General features: G+C 40.0%; 1 protein-coding gene across 1 annotated transcript; it reads right to left on the reverse strand.

Moving 5' to 3' along the window:
- Nucleotides 1-1100: 1100 nt before the first annotated feature.
- On the reverse strand, nt 1101-19873 carry ACTL6A (actin like 6A). The gene is made up of 14 exons (XM_081956555.1): nt 19702-19873; nt 17024-17100; nt 15282-15456; nt 13678-13778; nt 12880-12977; nt 12190-12284; nt 10508-10614; nt 9327-9416; nt 7730-7791; nt 7039-7153; nt 6245-6325; nt 4738-4833; nt 2584-2670; nt 1101-1588 (listed from the first exon to the last, which is right to left on the reverse strand). Exons 1-14 carry the CDS (start codon nt 19724-19726, stop codon nt 1508-1510), a joined length of 1290 nt encoding a protein of 429 aa, XP_081812681.1. The 5' UTR covers nt 19727-19873; the 3' UTR covers nt 1101-1507.
- Nucleotides 19874-20165: the final 292 nt, after the last annotated feature.

Consider the following 20165-nt stretch of genomic DNA (forward strand, 5'->3'; position numbering starts at 1 on the left):
TGTATTACAGGGGTGTCCAAACTTGGGAACTTTAAGACTTGTGGACTTCAACTCCCAGAATTCCCCAGCCAGCCATGAAGATGCCACAGCATCATTGTCCTGTAGTTAAAACTCAAGCTGACTGTTCTATTAACAATCAATTAGCTTAGCTAATTGTTGATACATACAGTATTTTTCAGAGTATAAGACACATCTTTTTCCCTCAAAAGAGGGTGAAAATCTGGGTGCATCTTATACACTGAATGCAGCATTTTTTGCCTCCCGAAACCCCACCCCCTTTACCAAAATGGCCGTGCATAGCTTTTAGGAGGCTTCCAGAGTGATGCTGGAGGCTGGGGAGGAGGAAAATGAATGTGGGCCATTTTTGGCTTATCCCCCCCCCCAGCCCCCAGGAGCACCATATAAGCCTCCTAAAGGCTATCCATGCCATTTTTTGACAAAAAACGGGCCGTTTTTTGCTCGTTTCCCCCCCAGCCCCCAGGAGCACTTTACAAGCCTCCTAAAGGCTATGCATGCCCTTTTTTGACAAAAAACGGGCCTGTTTTTGCAAAAAAATGGCCATTTTTGGAAGGTCTGCAGAGTGCAGAAACTTTTTAAAAAATTTGCCTCTTCAAAATCTTGGTGCATCTTATACTCCGAAAAATATGGTATATACCAAGGGCATGAAACTCAAGGCCCACGGGCCAGGCCAGCTCACAGGGCCATTCTGGAAACAGTGAAGGGCCTGCCCGCGGTGGCTCTGCCAGCGAAAATGGAGCTTGGGAGGGCCACACACTGCGCCAGCCTTCTGCAACCCTCTGCCCGCAAAAACGGACCTCTGTTTTTGCTGGCAGAGTGCTTGGGCCACCACAGGTACTCCCAACACAAGTGACACTGAATTAGCCACACCCACCCTGGCCAGGCCCATCTGCTCCCCCCCCCCCCAAGTTCCAAACACAACCCTGATGCGGCCCTCAATCAAATCGAGTTTGACACTCCTGATACATACCTTCCATATATAGAAAATGTAATAGAAATATGCAAACAACCTCTAGGTGTAAAAAAAAAAAAAACCCAAAACCTTTACTTGAATATATGATGTAAAATAAAGGAGCCTGAAAGCCAAACTAGAGAAATTTATTGATGCTAGCACAAGGAAGACTAATCTGTAGGCATATAGGCTTCTTTTTCCTTTTCCATCTTTATCCAAAGGCAAGAAATTACAACCATAATTTATAGATCGGTCTCGGGGATAATTTCTTTTGCAGAAAATAGATATTTATACAAAATTATTTTTTAAAAAAAGTTTGTATAAAAGTTATTGCATTTAAAATGGATGAAAGCATCCATTTGCTGCGAAACAGGACAAGTTTGGCCTTTTCAAATATTAGGATTTTTTAAAAAAACCTTGAAAATCAGGATGCACAAAAAGTTCCTACAGAAGAGACAAAGTTTCAATTCCTGAGTTATACTAAAGCTATAAAAAAATTAGAAGCAACAGGAAGGCAGGTTCTTAAAGTCGCGGGGTTTATGGGCACTTTCTTTCTACACACTGCTTTCCCCCTTCTTCGTACTCTTGCTTAGAAATCCACATTTGCTGGAAGGTACCCTACAAAACAAAATTCAAAAACATAACCATCTCACAATACATACTTGTGGCACGCAGAAACCAAGTTTATGCACAACCTGTCTTAGGACATTACACAATTGTCCTTGCTCTCTCAGTTCCCCTTAAGTTTTCCCCAACTTCACTGAAGCATTTTCTTGCCTTCATCCTTCCCCATGCCTAATTTGGATTGTACAGGTAGTCCTCGACTTCATGACCATAATGGAGCCTGCCCATTATGAAACCCAGTTGTAACAGTTAAGCGAGGTGCTCATGGGATTGCCTCGTTTAACGACCCAACCTCAGCTCTCCCTGATGCAGTCAGAAAGTACTTCACTCAATAATCCCACCTTTGCTCTTCCAGATGTGGTCATTAAATGGAGCACAGGATGCTTTGGGTGGGGGATCAATGCCTGTCCCATCCCCAAGGCACCCCCTGCTCTGCTACCTGCCCTTCCCTGCTGGCCTCAGGCCTGCTGCCCAACCCCATTCCATTATTACAGATATTCCTCAATTTACAACTGTAATTGAGCCCAGAATTACAACTGTTAAATCATGGCAATGATTAAGAAGGTTACCACACCCACTTTTTACTGCCTTTTTTGACAACAGTCATTAAGCAAATCCATTGTCCACAATGGGAGTTTTTGTCATAAACTTGTGTTTCCAACAAAACAAAACAAAAAAAAACCCCGAGGAATCAGTCATGTGACTCCTGGATGCTGCAAATGGGTGTAAATGCTGCCTGGTTGCCAAGTACTCAAAATGCGATCATGTGATTACAAGAAGGGCACAGCTGGCATAACTTTGAATTCAGCTCATAAATAGCCCTGGGGAGCTCCGTTTTAACCTCAAACAGTCACTAAGTGACCAGTCATGATGCAAGGACTGCTTGTACATACAAAATCCGATGCTTTTTCTCCTTTTTCTCTCAATCACATGCCCTCCTGTTACGCAATCTTTTTAGGAACTATCAGCAGCCAGAATAGTTTACTAACCAAAGAAGCCAAAATGGAGCCACCAATCCAGGAACTAAACCTTCGCTCCACCGTTGTGTTGTTTGCTATCAACTTCAACCTCATGCTCTGAAATCAGAAGAGAGATGAATGGTGATTTGTGCGTCCCAAATGACAACTGGTAATATTTGCTTATGTTCTGCATTGTAGAATACAGGCCACTTCAAATCATACCTCAATAATTCAACCAAGATTATTGCTTTATCTTAGAAGGGACAGCCTGGATATTTGAGTCTTAATACCCAGAGGTTGCATCCCAGAAACTGAATTAGCAAAACAAGTGATTTTCAGATGTGCTATACCAGTCATGGCTAACCTTTTTGTCGTTGCATGCCGAAGGCGTGTGAGCATCAGCACATGCACACGCATGCACCCATAATGCAATGTGCGTCCCCCCCATGCATACGCCTGTGACTCGTGTTCACCCCATCCCCGCGTATGCATGGGTGCCCCCCCCTCTCCAAATAAAGATAAAATAAAAGTGGGAGACCTCAGGGGCGAGGTGAGGAAGAATCGATGGTTTTATTCCCATCTTATTTCTGACCTCAAATAAATGTGATTGTGCATTTTACTGTGAATTTTGGCGGCATTTTTAAAAACCCAGGAAGGAGCCACACATCAAGCTATGCCTGGAAAACCTTAATCCCATTCCACATCCCTGAATCTTACACTGGCCAACTAACACTAGCCATTCCTGTCATAAACTATTAGGGAAAGAAAAATGGTGAAGTTCTTTCCACAGTGTGCATCTCAGATGTTGGGACTACACATCCCAGAATTCCTTATCATTTGAGGATTTATAATCCCACCTCATCTGGAGATTACTGGCCAATGAGGCGGCTTTCTAGAACTTCATAAACTCTAATTATATAGTAAATCAACATGGACCAAGGAGTCTCATACGCGCACAAATCAGAGGCTGCCAAAAAAAAAAGAAGAGGAAAAAAATCCCTATCCTATTGCTTTAGCACAGTTCGATAAAACTGCTTGAGGAACATCTAAAGGTTTGGATATGCTCAGCCGTGTTATTTTTCACTTCAGAAGCAGCTACCACTACTATCAAATTCCCAATAGTCTTTGAAACCACATAATGTTGCAGTTTCACAATCCAGATGAGGCAAAAATAGGAGAGATTCATCAAAATCTAAAGCCCAAACTTGATAAAACAGAGCTAACTTCATTTTTTGGGGGACCATGGTTATCTTCAATAATCAATACAAACCAGAATCTTCTGTATCTATAGATGGTGGGGTTTAATTTCTTTCTTTTTTTAAAGCAAAATGTTGTTGTTAGTTGCAAAGTCATGGCCGAACCATCGTGACCCCAAGGACAACGTTTCTCCAGACCTTCCTGTCCTCTACCATCCTCTGGAATCTATTTAAGCTCATGTCTACTGCTTCAGTGACTCCATCCAGCCACCTCCTTCTCTGTCGTCCCCTTCTTCTTTGGCCCTCAATCTTACCCAGCATTAGGCTCTTCTCCAGTGAGTCCTTCCTTCTCCTTAGGTGGCCAAAGTATTTGAGTTTCATCTTCAGGATCTGGCCTTCTAAAGAGCAGTCAGGGTTGATCTCCTCTAGGACTGTCCAGTTTGGTCACCTTACAGTCCAAGGGACTCGCAGGAGTCTTCTCCAGCACCATAGTTCAAAGGCCTCCATTCTTTGGCATTCAGCCTTTATTATGATCCAACTTTCACAGCCACATATTGCAACTGGTAAAACCATAAACCTTGTCTATATGCACTTTTGTTGGCAGGGTGATGCCTCTGCTTTTTAATATGCTGTCTAGATTTGCCATAGCTTTCCTCCCCAGGAGCAAGCGTCTTTTAATTTCTTGGTGAATATATACTATGTCACTGAAGCGTTTCCTCTTCAGGATTAAGAATTTGCCATAATTTGTTATGATCCACACAATCAAATGAAGCAAAAGTTGATGTCTTTCTGGAACTCCCTAGCTTTCTTCATGATCGAGTGTATGTTGGCAATTTGATCTCTAGTTCCTCTGCCTCTTCAAAAACCTGCCTGTACTTCTGGTAGTTCTCTATCCACATAGAGCAAAATAGGTGGGCTCAAACATTTTTCAAATATTCCAATATGGGGAGTTGACCGTAAATGTACTTATTAAACGACACACACTTACTGGAGGTGTTTTCTGAGAGAGTTCTCTATTGAGCCGGTCTGTAAAACTCTGTAGTAGTGTATTTCCTCCTGCTACAATCACACTACCATAGAGGCCCTGGAAAAGGAAAAGTGAGACACGTAACTTTCTGTAATCTGCTTTTTGATAGAGAGAAAAGACTGCATAAGCCTACACAGAATTTGAAAGCAAATCACATCCTCATGTATCACTTATTAGGCAAGGAGGGAGAAACACATTTCCACAAACAAATGTAAAACGTGGGAGTAGTTCTTGTGCAAAAGAGGATATATCCTTCCCCTTTTTAATAATCCTCTTCTACAATATAAAGAACGTTTAAAATTCCATACTAAGCAGTAAACAAGCAACACAATTTGGATTTTACATCAAGTTTGCACATTTGAGGCGCAACTGTGGAATCTCTGCTTAAAAACTTAAACAGCCCAACTCTGCAAACAAATATCAGACTGGATTTCCCGAAATCAAGCTCTTGTGGTCATGCTTCTGGTCTCACAAATATTTACAGTGCAATCTCAGGGTGGTTTTTTTTTTTTCTCCTGTTCAATCGTGTCCAATTCTCAGAGAGTGCCTGGGCAAGACCCTGCAATTTCCTTGGCACAATTTCTTTCAGTTATTTGATGTCCGCGCCTTTGTATCAGTTTTAATATTATCAAGCCTGTGTATTCTTTGCATGCCCCTTCTTCTATTTATAAACTCTTTATAAACAGCTTACAGCCATACATAAGGAGAATTTTGGAATTTGGCCTCATTCTTCTCAGGGTTTAGCTAAAAGTATTCAAGAAGCCTATGGTCATCAAAGCCGTGGTAGTGCAGTGGTTAGAATGCAGTATTACAGGCTAGCACTGCCCACTGCCCGGAGTTCGATCCTGATAGGTTCAAGGTTGACTCAGCCTTCCATCCTTCTGAGTTGCTGCAGTAGCACAGTGGTTAGAGTGCAGTACTGCAAGCTACTTCTGCTCATCACCGGCTGCCAGCAGTTTGGCAGATCGAATCTCACCAGGCTCAAGGTTGACTCAGCCTTCCATCGTTCTGAGATTGATAAAGTGAGGACCCAGATTGTTGGGGGCAATATACTGACTGTGTAAGCTGCTTAGAGAGAGCTGTAAAACACTGTGAAGTGGTATATAAGTCTAAGGGCTATTGCTATTAGAGAGGGCTGTAAAGCACCGTGAAGCAGCATATAAGTCAAAGTGCTATTGCTATATAAGTCTAAGTGCCAGTGCTATTCCTATTGCTATCACTGACACAAGAATTGAACCATTGTCCTCCAATCTGCAGCCTTTGAGCTACGTGTGAGCTTATCCGAAAAATACAACTGAAGTATATGACTTCTTAGCCTTTTGCCAAAGGTCAAATGTAAAAATACAACTGGCTTTCAGGTAGCTATGAACAGTACAGATTTCTGCATCACAGCATAGTTCTTGCTTCCATTCCCAATTTTAATCAAATAATAATAATAGATGTCCCATTGTGCTTAATTAATACCTACCGGCCGAATGTCTATATCGCACATTCCAACACTAGTGGTGACCACATGACTCACACCAAGCATTGTATTGCCAGATAAGCCCTAGTAAAGAGAAAGAATGCCTGGCGTTAGTTCCGATCACATCAGAGACAGAATGAGTAAGAACCACTTTGAGGTTGTTTTTTTCCAAAGATGGCCCAAATCATCTAAGGAAAAAAAAATCATGAAATGGGAAGCTCCATCCGATAATTTTAGTAAGTAGAAAAAAATACATGCAGCACAGAATCTCTCATTTCTCCTTGTTACGACATACTTTATAACTAAATTACTTTAGTACTTCATGTTCTAAACACTTTACGATGTTTTGCTGAAATCTAGCATATACTTCTGGTTTTCAGCAAATCTGGCGCACAGAAAACCATGGGTTCACTTAATGACCAGAACAATAATTAATGACTATGGTTGGTCACTTTACAAGCAACGCAAAAAAAAAGATCATAAACTCAGATCCGATTTACGACCATCAGGATTGTCAACAGGCTCCATTATAGGTGTAACTTGAGAACTACCCATGATGGAGAATTAAAATCTCTAACAGAAAAAAACAAAGTCTGAACTGCAATATCTTGGTAAATAAATTTACTGTAATACAGAATAAGAGCCTCAACATCAGATGTCATTGAAAAACAAAACACAGTGCCTTTCTCTCTAATCCACAAAACTAAGTTTCTACATTTCCCACCTGTTTCCATAAAACTGCCATTGAACATAGATATGCAAAGGATCCATTTCCATTCTGTCTTGCTTAATGTTACCTTTACATTTGAAGGGTCAAACAAGCCTTCGGGAATTTTTAACCGCTCAGCACCAAAATCACAATTGTAGCCATTGGGGAACTCATAGTGTACAGTTGGCATTTGCGCAGCCACCCTGGAGATGAAAATCAGACATTTTGAGATGATATTCGGTGAATAATCATTTCTTTTCCTGTTTTTATAAAAGAAATTACTTTTCAACAAATCTCAGAAACAGCAATTTAACAACAGTGGAAGAGTTTTCTCTTGAAAACTCAATATTTTGCAGATGTTTGAACAAATATCCCATATGCCCTTGTCAACACAGAAGTTCACATGAATTAAAGGTAAAGGTTCCCCTCATACATATGTGCTAGTCGTTCCCAACTCTAGGGGTCGGTGTTCATCTCCCTTTCAAAGCAGAAGAGCGTCTCTGTGGTCATGTGGCCGGCATGACTAAAAGCCGAAGGTGCACGGAACGCTGTTCCCTTCCCACCAAAGGTGGTCCCTATTTTTCTACTTGCATTTTTACGTGCTTACGAACTGCTAGGTTGGCAGAAGCTGGGACAAGTAATGGGAGCTCACTCCGTTATACGGCGCTAGGGATTCGAACTGCCAAACTGCTGACCTTTCTGATTGACACTCAGCGTCTTAGTTACTGAGCTACCATTATGAGCCATCATAACATTCCCATAAATTAAGAAAGACTTACTGCTCGTCATAAGCTGAATCGGAAACTTGTAGGACAGAAGCTTGAAAATCCTGAATAACACACTGTGGGAGGAGAAAATATATTTTCACACAAGGATTTCTGATATATATACTGCTATATATGTGTGTGTATATTTTAAAATAAAGGTAAAGCAAAGGTCCAATTTAGATAACATGGACACCACGTTCTCAATATCCCTATTATATTTGGAAACCCAAGTAGGAGCTGCCAGGTAATATTTTGGATCACCAAATACCCACAGTGGAAACGATATCCAAAAGAGCTCTATTTCCCTGCACTTATTCAGAGATCTGCTTGAGGCTGAATTCCTGAACTCAGAAGAACAGTGGGCTTGACAGCCTAAATTGCTCTTTCTCATGCTACAAAGCAGTGGCCAACCCCCCCCCCCCCAAAAAAAAAAATGCTCCTTAAGAAAGTCTATCTGGGCAGAAACGATGGAATAAATCTGTAGCATCAGAAATCAAAACGTAAGATTCTCTAGGAAGCCTAAAAGGACACATGGATCAAGCAATCCAGTTGGTCAATTTTCAAGTCAACTCTTCAAGTCAACTCTCTTATGAGTCACCTTTTGAGAAGGTCAATTCTTACGAGGAAAAGGGAAGAAAAAGTCAACTCTTACGAGAAAAGGCCCATTAACCAACTATCCCATGAACTAGGTTAAGGGACACCTAGATCAATGCTACCAGTGACTGTGTACAGTTAGGCCTGGGAACACACTTACAGCGGTAACAGTGGTGAAGCAGACTCTCTTCTCTGTTCTTATGGCATCCACTGACCTCCCTCCACTAGCTTTGTTCAAACTCACCCATTCCATCCAGAGGGAAAGTGAGAGTAAAGATGCTCCTACAGGTTGCTGGGACATGTTTGTAGAATTTGCAGATAAAATCACTTAACTTACAAGTTGGCCCACCACAGGAGCAAAGTGAATCAAGTAATGTCAGGATCCCCTTAAATTTGTGAAGACGAGTGAAAAGGACAAGCTCCTCTGGGACCCATGTCAACACTGATTTACGTGCCTAGAGTTGTTGTAAAATGTTACTTATAAGCGATGTTAACCTTCTTCTTTTAAGGGACCCCATAATCCCTTGTGGGGTGGACTCGGGGCAACTGAATGGAGCTAGCAGAGCGTTTAATGGCCAGATGCCCTTCCTGTTGCCAGTGCAGAGTTTTGTTCAGCAAATAAATTCTCATTGTGCCCAGAGAGAGAAATATCTGCCTCTACCTAGGATTGAACTCATAGCCTCCTGATTGTGAGGCAAGAACTCCACCTCTAGGCCACCGCAACACATCATCTATAAATGATATTAAGCATGCTATTAATTTCCTTTTTACTTTCCCACTGACCTGCTTTTATCCAGAAAATCCAAAATGTGTTTATAATTATTCATTACACCAACATTTACTAATAATGCAAGTTACAGATTGTATGTGGTAAAGGAATCCTATTTAAATCATCAGAACCATGAGTCATACTGCAGTTCCCTCCCTAAAGGAGCCATTCATTACAGAAATCAATGTATTTGCAGGAAATACTTCTTATATGTTCAAGTAAATTAATGTGATGAGAAATACTTACATTACACATATAGTTGTGCCAAGATCTTGTGACCTGCGGCAATTTCTCTTTTCTTTTCCAGTTTGCTGGAGAACCCTCTCGAACTGCTTCCTAGAATATAAAATCAAGGTCATTCCAAGGGTCACATTTAAATATATTATTCCGTAGATGGCTTACTGGAGGTTATAAACCTAGGAATGTTGAGGATGAAGTACACAGAGTTTCGTTTAAAGCCAAGAGAGACGACAGAACATCCCAGCCTGACTAAGCTAAAAGCTATTCATAGTTCAGTTCTTATCATTTATTGTTGCTAAATAAATAATCAGCACATAAAAAAATGTGGCTTTGCAAAACTGTACATCTGTAAATACTTTCAATAGAATAGAAAAGAATAGAAAAGAATAGAATTCTTTATTGGCCATGTGTGATTGGACACACAAGGAATTTGTCTTTGGTGCATATGCTCTCAATGTATATTAAAAAAAAGATACATTCGTCAAGATTCATAAGGTACAACACTTAATGATAGTCATAGATACAAATAAGCAATGAAATCATACTAGTTAACAATCAATATAAATTGTAAGAATGCAAGTAATAGTTACAATCATGCAGTCATAAGTGGGAGGAGATGGGTGATAAGAACTATGAGAAGATTAATAGTAATAGTAATGCAGGCTTAGTAAATAGTTTGACAATGTTGAGGGAATTATTTGTTTAACAGAGTGATGGCGTTCAGGGAAAAAACTGTTCTTGTGTCTAGCACAATAACATCTTATTAACTGAGTTCATGCTTCATGCATGAACTGTGGAATGGTTTATGACAGGGATAAATTTTGGGTGCTTCAACTGTGGCTGAACTACCAACTCCCAGCATCCATGACCAAAGTTAAAAGATACTGGATAATGGAATTCAACCATAAATGGAGCACTACAGGTTCCTGGTGTGCTTATAACTTAAATGTGCAAATCCAACGTCTTTCTCGGAATAGTGACGTACACGGGGAATCAAAACTTTTTTTCAATGTGCATCCTCTGTGTATGACTCTAAATTGTATTTAAATCCAAGGCCAACCCTGATGGAACTTAATGTTGGAGAAACTATTGTTAAACCAGGGATTTTGTGAATGAAAAAGCAGCTTTTGGATTCACATTTACAAGAATGTGCAGCTTTTTTCATTCCATCCAATACAGGATCTTACCTTTGATGCAATCATATAAGGTGGGATGATCTCAACGTTCATTTCTTGAAACAGTTCCCTGCACTGCATGGAAATGAAATCTCCAGCCAGAGGTGACTTCACAATGCCTAAATGCAAGGCAGGGATGGAATCAAAAGATTTAATGCTCTGCCACTACTCACATTTTACACAGAAACTTGTTTGGCGAACAAATTCATGTTTCCTAACACCAAACTAACCAGCTTTTGTGCCCACATGGGCCACTGAGTTCCCAGAAACTGTATTTTGCTCCACAAGAGCAAAAGGAAAAATGATGAAATCTCTTTTTGTAAAAGCCAAAGATACTTTTTTCGAGATAAACCTTAGGGGGAACTTTTGGTGTCTCATATATTCATTACATTTGGCTGGGCTTCTAGAAGTGCTATAAAATTATCTCCTGCATTATTCCCGATTCCCTTTGGAACAGAAATTATAGTCCAATGGCCCTCAATATCACCAGCAAAACTATCTAATCCAGCCTTCTTACTGCTATTTGTCCTCAGCACCTATGGCTTAAATATGCTGATTATTAGCACAGAAGGTTACATTATCTAACTTCCATTCTTTCAGTCTTTGGATAAGAGGAGTGCAAAGTTAGCTTTTCTTCTAGTTTTATTTTGCTACATTCTGACTATTTCTTATTCTTCTAATGGATTAGTGCTTTGCAATACATTGAAAGAGATGCTTTGCAAAGCAGCTAGTGTGGAAGGAAGACAACTCTCTGAATGTTAAAGCAGCTGCATCTTTTTCAAATACCACAGATTTGTTTTGAAAACGGACTCCAGCTATCTGGACATATACACATTTTTGTTTCAAACAATTTTTATATACCACCTTTATTTTTACAAATAATTCAAGGAAGCAAACATTGAACACATCTTCTTCCTATTTTCTCTGCAACAACAACTCTGTGACGTGAATTCAACTGAGAATGACTGGCCCAAGATCACCCAGCTGGCTTTCATGGCTTAAGGCAGGACTTGAACTCACAATCCCTTCCTTTCCAGTCTGGTGCCTTAACCCCTCGACCAAACTGGTTCTCATATATTGTATGTATTATAAATAAATGCATTAAATTTGGAAATAACTAATTTCCAAATAAGGGCTATTATCCAGAACATCCTCTCATGACCATTAAAAATTCTCTCTACTACTGGCCATCATGATGCTTTACAGAAAAAAACTTTTATGTCAAGGTTTCAAGTGACACTCCCAACAAAAGAAGACTCCAAGGCTTGAAGTTCCTCAAAGTTCCATTTTATTAGAGATGACACATTGGCACATCTGGGAAAACCTGAATCTGAGAGTCTCCCAGGTTTTCCCCACCCAAAAGGAAGTTCAAGTCCCTGCCCAGCACCCACATATCCCTCACATGCACCATCCCCACTGGACATGCCTCCCAGTCACACCACTCCAGAGAGTCAAGGCAAGATGTCCTTGACTCTCTGAGAAAGAAATATTCTTTTGACTATATATCCCCCATGCCCTGTATAATCCCCTCTCCCATTTTCCCACAGCATTGAATGCGGCAAGCTGGAAGGCCCGATGCAAAAGGTGGCTTCCAGACCTCACATTTTATTCATAATTTGTTTTGTTTGGTACAAATCAACCCTGTCATTTATGCGTGTCGAGTCTAGCTGAGATCCTGCTGGAAGACTTCTCACCTTGCTGAAGCACGTACCCGTCGTGGACTGGGATCGCAGTGGTGTGCGTTGCTCCACTATCTAAGATCAACCCGGTGGATCTGCCATTCGCAAAGCTAGTTGCAGAGTCAAGGAAGACGATGGAATTTCGGCACAGGAGCAGCATATGTTTTAGTCTCCAGTCCCCTAATCATCTTTGTTGCTCTTCTCTGCACTCTTTCTAGGTTGTAAAAGGTGATCACATGACCCCAGGACACTGCAACTATGGACCAGTTGCTAAGCACCTGAATTTGGATCATGTGACTATGGGGATGCTGCAACTATCATAAATGTGAAAAATGGTCCCAGGGCACTTGTTTTAGAGCTGCTGTAGCTTCTAACAGTCAGTAAACAAATGGTTGCAAGCCTAGGACTGCTTGTAATCTCCTGCTAGCATGACCCCATCAATGGAGGCCACCAGCCTAGAGAAGTTTGATTTTTAAAACAAAATATACAAATGTAACAAGCAACCAGGTTTTATAAAAAAAAAAAACTAAATATGATCTCCTTACATAATTCATGAATTTTCACAATTATTTGTACCTGTTTGGATAATAGCACAGCAACAAGATCTTGGTTAAACAATTATTTTTTAAAAAAATATAATTGTTTCCTGAAAACAGCATAGTATTTGTGATGATGCTCACTTATTCATCAACATTTCTAGGATACGCTGTGAGTACTGCAGTTTTGCATAGGAAGAAGGCGGGGATATTGTAATGTTCAAACATTAATTCCGTCAGTTTCTCACGCTTTGCTCTAATGTTCCACTAGAGAAGCACAGAGAAAATAATTAAAGTGCAAAATTATTATTTATGACTCAAGAAGCATAAGACACATTTTTCTATTCTTTCCTACCAATTTCTTGCAAACTAGTAACCAGATTTATAAATATCTGTCAGACTAAAGTAGATTAAAGTAAGTTTTACTCTCTCAATCACAGAATATACAGCCATTTCAAATTTTATGTATTGCCACAGAATTGTGACTCCTTTATAAATATAATTTGCAAAACATCCAAGAAGATTATCTCATAACTAGAAACACACAAAGACATATCCATTCTACAATTTGTGGAATGTGCAAGTGTGTGTGTGTGTGTTTGTTTGTTTGTCTGTTTGTTTCTTGGCTGGTTAATGAACTGTAAGTAGAAGTGACATGATTTAATTATTTGGAGATAATTTTTCAGACTGTTATACATAATATAAAAGTATTGCGAATGTCTGAAAAAGTATAATATTACTTCTCTGCATTAGAGGAAGCTCACTAATCCCAGCTGCAATTCAACTTTACATTTACCGTACTAGCTCAAATCTTATACAGAGCTGAATCTGAACCAGACTTCATATTAATGCTGGTTAAAACCTCTTTTAAAAAATGGTACAGTTAAATATTCTAGTTAAACAGTTAGATATTTAGGTAAGAAATTTGATGGGCTGTTTGAAAGAAATAAAACCAATTTTTACTCACTGGTGCTTCAGACATTAGAACAGGATGCAATGAAGCTTCAGATTTAATGTGCATCTTGTAAGTATGATCCAGGATGGCTTGGAAACTATCCCAATCTTCAACTGAAACAACACAAAGTGAATGTTAATTTTCTCGGTTTCCATGTTGGTGAAATCTCACAGGCACCTCTTATTTGGAGGTATAATGTAATTGGACAAGTCAAACTATGCTTTCAGAAGCATTTAAGACAGGGGTGTCCAAACTTGGTGTCACTGCGTTAAAATTGTTTGCTAGCCTGAACTGACTGAATTGACACTAAATAGTTAAACTGAGAAAGAGTTATTGCACAGGTCATAAGGTCTTATCTGACAGTGATATACTGCGCATGATTCACACATTCCAGAGAGCTACTTCTGATCTTTTGTCCAGCTGCCAGGAAAACTGGCAGACGGAACTTTCTTTTATCAAAATGTAACAATTAGTTAGCTTTGTTTTATTTCCATTTATTATTTTCGTATTAAAAGTTTGTTTATTAATTAGAATATGTTTCTAAAGAGTGTTTATTTTTTTCTTCTTCGCATCTTAAAGAATATGCTGTTGGAAACAGCCGCGGTCTTAGACCTCATTTAGTTCAGGGTGAAATCTTCCCCTGACACTTGGGAACTTTAAGATTTGTGGACTTCAACTCCCAGAATTCCCCAGCCAGCCATGCTGGCTGGCGAATTCTGGGAGTTGAAGTCCACAAGTCTTAAAGTTCCCAAGTTTGGACACTCCTGATTTAAGATGTTATCCAGCTTAGGATTGGATAATCATGATTCAACACTTATCTCTGAACTGAATCACAGCCTTTTACCTTAAACAAGGAGAATAACCACAGGACAGAACAAACTACGCAAGAGTTTTTTCTCCAAAGTACTGATGTTGAGTTATATTTTCTGTATAGCAATTCATGGAAGAAAAAAAATCAAAAGGTTTCCATGGAAACCTTTATTTCAGAACTAAGTCTATATAATAAAGGAAAGAAGAGAAAGGAAATATACAAGGATACAAGGGTAGTCCTTGACCTACAACAATCGAGCCCAAATTTCTGTGGTTAAGTGAGACATTTGTTAAGTGAGTTTTGCCCCATTTGACCTTTCTTGCCACAGCTGTTAAGTGAATCGCTGAAATTGATAAATTAGTAATCTGGCTGTTAAATTAATCCAGCTTCCCCATTGACTTTGCCTGTCAGAAGGCTGCCAAAAGTGACCACATGACCTTGGGACCCAGCAATGGTCGTAAATATGAACCAATTGCCAAGCATCCAAATTTTGATCGGATGATCACGAGGATGCTGAAAAAGTCACAGCTGAGAAAAACAGTCCTAAATCACTTTATTCGGTGCTCTTGTAACTTTGGTCACTAAATGAACTGCTGTAAGTTGCGGACTACCTGTACTGTGGTATGCTATTAGTAATCTTGGCTTGAGATAGCCCATGGTTGTTGTTTTTTCAACTTATCTTTTCCACCACATATCTTTTCCCAAGTAAGACAAAATCTATTTTTTCAGAAATAAGAGTTTCTGAGGTACCACAAAATAGCAACCAGAATTTAAGATCAAAAGGAGGAAATGCGGAACATCGTACTCATTCCATTTTTCAAAGGTGAAATGGCTTCCATGTTCTCCCTAGGAACCCTCAAGGCATTTGTGTCTATGTAGTATGATGTCCCTCCTTGCTTGCTTTTATCACCGTCGATCTCCATCATGGAGCTTCCGTCATCTCGGTCCAAGACCACCCCAATGGCAGTAGGGAAGTCCACCTGCAATGAACAGTGTGGAGAACAAACTTTTAAGGTTGTACAATGACCACCTGTTGTGTATTATTTTAACTAGTCTGGATGATACAAAAAGGAGTGATACAATACAATACAATAGCAGAGTTGGAAGGGAACTTGGAGGTATCCTAGTCTAACCCCCTGCCTAGAGGGAGAAGGGGGAGAGGGAGAAAAAAATGAAAGAGAGCTGAAGGGAGAGAATGAGAGAGAGGGAAAAGAGAGGGAAACAAATTAGGGGGAAAGAAAGGAAGAGAAAAGAAAGAAAGAAACTAACTTTCTCAGACCTATGACGAAAGCAATGGCAAGGTAGATCTCTTGCCAAGAAAATTGCAGTTTGCCAGAAGGCACAAATTGGAAGCAAGTCTGATTTTTTAAAAAGAAAATAACAGAGATGGCAAAAAAAATGCATCTGAAAATAAGATTATTTATAATTTTGGATAACATTTATATTGTCAAACTCAAAAGAAATCAAAACATATATCCTATTGCTGTTAGTACAATCTTGCCAGCTTCTATCAACTTAGAGTTCACTATGAAAAGATTACAGAGAAGCAATTTCCTATAATTAATAACTTTATTTTGGATTTGCTATCGTATTCAATGAGAAAGAAAGAAAAAGAAAGTGGGAAAGGGAAGGAAAGAAAGAAAGAAAGGAAGAAGAGAAAGGGAGAGGAAAAATAGAGAAAAACAGAAATGAGAGAGGGGGAGAGAAGAGAGAGAGACCCTATTCCCACAGAAAACACTGAGCCATGAAACCTTGGTAGGCATGTGGGGGGGGGGGGGGGATGTTATGTGACTGGGTGGGAGTGATGTTGAGTTGGCCACACCCACCCAGTTTTTGTGGCTCCCGGTGTTACATAGTAGCAACGAAAATAATGTTATGGTTGGAGGTCACCACAACATGAGGAACTGTATTAAAGGGTCGTGGCATTAGAAAGGTTGAGAACCACTGGCCTAGGGAGTTGTATACATAAAGATTGAGGTCCAAAAGAAAAATATCTACATATCTACAGAGATATGAGAAGCATAATCTTTCCTGGGATCCAAAAGAAGAATTTGTAGGGATATGATCTTAAGAGGGCAAAACTACAGAGATATGAGAAGCGTAATCTTTCCTGGGCAATAATTATTTCTAATCATTATTTATAGGCTGTTACAAATGTAGGCAGTTTCCAAAATACAACAATAAAACACAAAACATATCATCTAAAAGAAATCCTGGAAAATATTAATAATCACTTAATAATATACCAATATGTACCCACCGAGGACATTGTTTAATTGACCCAGAGCATGCCAATAAATCAAGCAGATATGACAAATAAGCACATAACTAATGTTTTGCACATTACTGGACCACAATTGCTTAGGCAGTGTTCCATTGTTCATTATAGAAAGCAGTGTTTGTCAGCCGCAACGATTTTAAGATGTATGGACCTCAGCTCCCAGAATTCTCCAGCCAACATGGGAGGGAATAGGGAATTCTGGGAACTAAAACACTCATACAGAGCTTTGCTAGTACTAAGCCATGAGGTCTCACTTTCATCCTTACCTTTGGGCAATCTTCTCCAGCATAGCCAGCTCGCACTGTGCAGGAGCCAATATCAAATACCAGAGCACCAACTTCATCTGCAGGCAGAGAGGCATCATTTGAATTTATTCGAGTTCAGCACAAAAGCACTACCTTGCTTTTACTGTCAAAATGCTCTAATTCTCCACATAACCATTCAGAAGACATAGAAGACCTAAAAATATCTATTGCCATTCATACATACTCCCGAATGAATGAGTCTCTTATATATGCACTAGTATACAAGTAAGTGTAGTGAACAATTTACACATAGCAGTGCTATAAAATAACCTTTACAGGTAGTCCTCGACCACAATTGAGCCCAAAATTTCTGTTGTCAAGTGAGACATTTGTCGAGTTTTGCCACATTTCACGACCTCTCTTGCCACAGTGAAGTGAATCACTGCAGTTGATAAGTTAGTAAGCTGGTTGTTAAGGGACTATAGCTTCCCCATTAACTTTGCTTGTCAGAAGCTTGCAAAATGGAATCACATGACCTTGGGACACAGCAATGGTCCTAAGAATGAACAAGTTGCCAAGCTTTTGAATGTTGGTCACATGACCCTGGGGAATGCTGAAAAAGTCATAACTGAGAAAAACAGTCCTAAGTGACTTTTTTCAGTGCCGTTGTAACTTTGAACGGTTGCTAAATGAACTGTTGTATGTCGGGGACTACCTGTATTGTCACTTTTTTTCTCTGAACACACTGTCACAGATTAAAAATAAAATTCTGATGCCCACCTGTATGTGTGCGTATGTATATATGTGTACACGTATGTATATTCACGTGTGTGTGTGTGTACACACACACACACACACACACACACACATATATATATATATATATATATATATATATATATATATATATATATATATATATAATGTGTATATGTGTATATTGAGGACATGTACACTGCACAAGTCAGAAAAAAGGGCCGTGAAATATTTATAGACCTCTCGCATCCTGGACATCAATTGTTTCAACTCCTACCCTGAAAATGATGCTGTAGAGCACTGCACACCAAGACAACTAGACACAAAAACAGTTTTTCCCTGAACACCATCACTCTGCTAAACAAATAATTCCCTCACCACTGTCAAACTATTTACTAAGTCTGCATTACTATTACTATTAATCTTATCATTGTTCCTAACACCCATCTCCTTCCACTTATGACTGTAACTTTGTTGCTTGTATCCTTATGATTTATATTGATTGTTTCCTAGTATGATTTGATTGTTTATTTGTACTCTATGACTATCTTTAAGTGTTGTACCTTAGGATTCCCGAAGAATGTATCTTGTCTTTTTATGTACACAGAGAGCCTATGCACCAAAGACAAACTCCTTGTGGGTCCAATCACACTTGGCCAATAAAGAATTCTATCATCTGTCTGTCTGTCTGTCTGTCTGTCTATCATCTATCAATTATCTATCTATTGTGTGTGTGTGTATGTATATGTCTGTATATATACATATATATCTATATCTATATATTTACGTGTGCACATAAAGATCATGTGTATGTATATGTAGAGAGCATGTAGGTCTGCACAAACGTATGTATGCGTGCATATATACATATATGTATGTGTATACATATATATATGTATATATTTACGTGTGTACATAAAGATCATGTGTATGTATATGTAGAGACATGTAGGTCTGCACACACGTATGTATGTGTGCATATGTATGTGTGCATATGTATGTGTGCATATATACATATATATGTATATATTTATGTGTGTACATAAAGATCATGTGTATGTATATGTAGAGACATGTAGGTCTGCACACACGTATGTATGTGTGCATATGTATGTGTGCATATGTATGTGTGCATATATACATATATATGTATATATTTATGTGTGTACATAAAGAGCATGTGTATGTATATGTAGAGCATGTAGGTCTGCACACATGTATGTAAGTGTGCATATGTGTGTGTGCACATATACATATATATGCATATATTTCTGTGTGTACATAAAGCACATGTGTATGTATATGTAGAGAGCATGTAGGTCTGCACACACGTATGTATGTGTGCATGTGTGTGTGTGCATATATACATGTATATGCATATATTTCTGTTTGTACATAAAGAGCATGTGTATGTATATGTAGAGAGCATGTAGGTCTGCACACACGTATGTGTGTGTGTGCATATATACATGTATATGCATATATTTCTGTTTGTACTTAAAGAGCATGTGTATGTAGAGAGCATGTAGGTCTGTACATACGTGTTTGCGTACAGACCTACACACACGTATAAACATATATCACAGACCATTTAGAACAACATAACCCATAAATCAGTCAGCGTGACACCCTCTCCTCGGAAATAAAACAATTCCGTCCGTCAGAGCGGAACAGAACCGAACCAAAGACAGAGACAGACCGGGCTCTTTTTAATTCTTCCGCCCTCAGGATTAACCCTCAGGATTCCTGCACCCAGAGCTTCTCGGGGCAGCAAAGGAAGCGAAGGCGGCGTCGCCCGCAGGCTCGCAAAGGCGGCAGGGAATTTAGCCAACCGAGAAGCGGAGGAGACGCCGCAGAGTAGCCGGGTTCTCCCTCGGAGGCTTGGAAGCTCCGCCCTCCGCGTAAAAGAAAGGCCGGCCTCCTCCCGCCGAAAGGCCGCTCACCTCCTCCGTAGACGCCGCCGCTCATGACGGCTCGAGCTCCCGCTTCGCCGCTAGCAGCTCCGGCCTCCGAGCGTCCCAATCTCTCCTCAGCCTCTAGCTCCTTTTTCTTCTCTCTCTCTCTCAATCAATCACTCACTCTCTCTGCTCCCGGACGTCCCGCCTCCGTTTGCCCTCGGCGAGCCAATAGAAAACGACGACACGGAGGAGGCAGCCTATCGGAGAAGGGATAGGAATATGCAAAGCCAATCGTGGGGTCGTTTTCTCGGGCCCTTTCGCTTGGGCTCGGTCTGATAGGTTGAGATGGAGTCCCGCGTGCGAGGGGAAAAGTCGGCTGCAAGCGCCCGGGGGCGGAGCTAAAGGGGCGGGGCTAGAGTAAGGCTTTCTAGGAACAATGGCGGGATTTTGTCTCCCAAGTGTTGGACTACAACACCCGCCGCCACACTATGTGGATTGCGATGGAGATT

Source organism: Natrix helvetica (assembly GCF_964273705.1).
Source record: "Natrix helvetica genome assembly, chromosome: 5".
Taxonomy (NCBI): domain Eukaryota; kingdom Metazoa; phylum Chordata; class Lepidosauria; order Squamata; family Natricidae; genus Natrix; species Natrix helvetica.

What these genes read in the sequence shown, in the direction of transcription:
- ACTL6A (XM_081956555.1), bottom strand. Translation starts at nt 19,726, where the DNA reads ATGAGCGGCGGCGTCTACGGAGGAG. An exon ending in TTCTAATGTCTGAAGCACCA is followed by an intron (nt 12,978 to 13,677) that starts GTGAGTAAAAAT and finishes GTGCTTCTCTAG; the next exon opens with TGGAACATTAGAGCAAAGCG. An exon ending in AAAACTGCAGTACTCACAGC is followed by an intron (nt 12,285 to 12,879) that starts GTATCCTAGAAA and finishes CTCTGCAACTAG; the next exon opens with CTTTGCGAATGGCAGATCCA.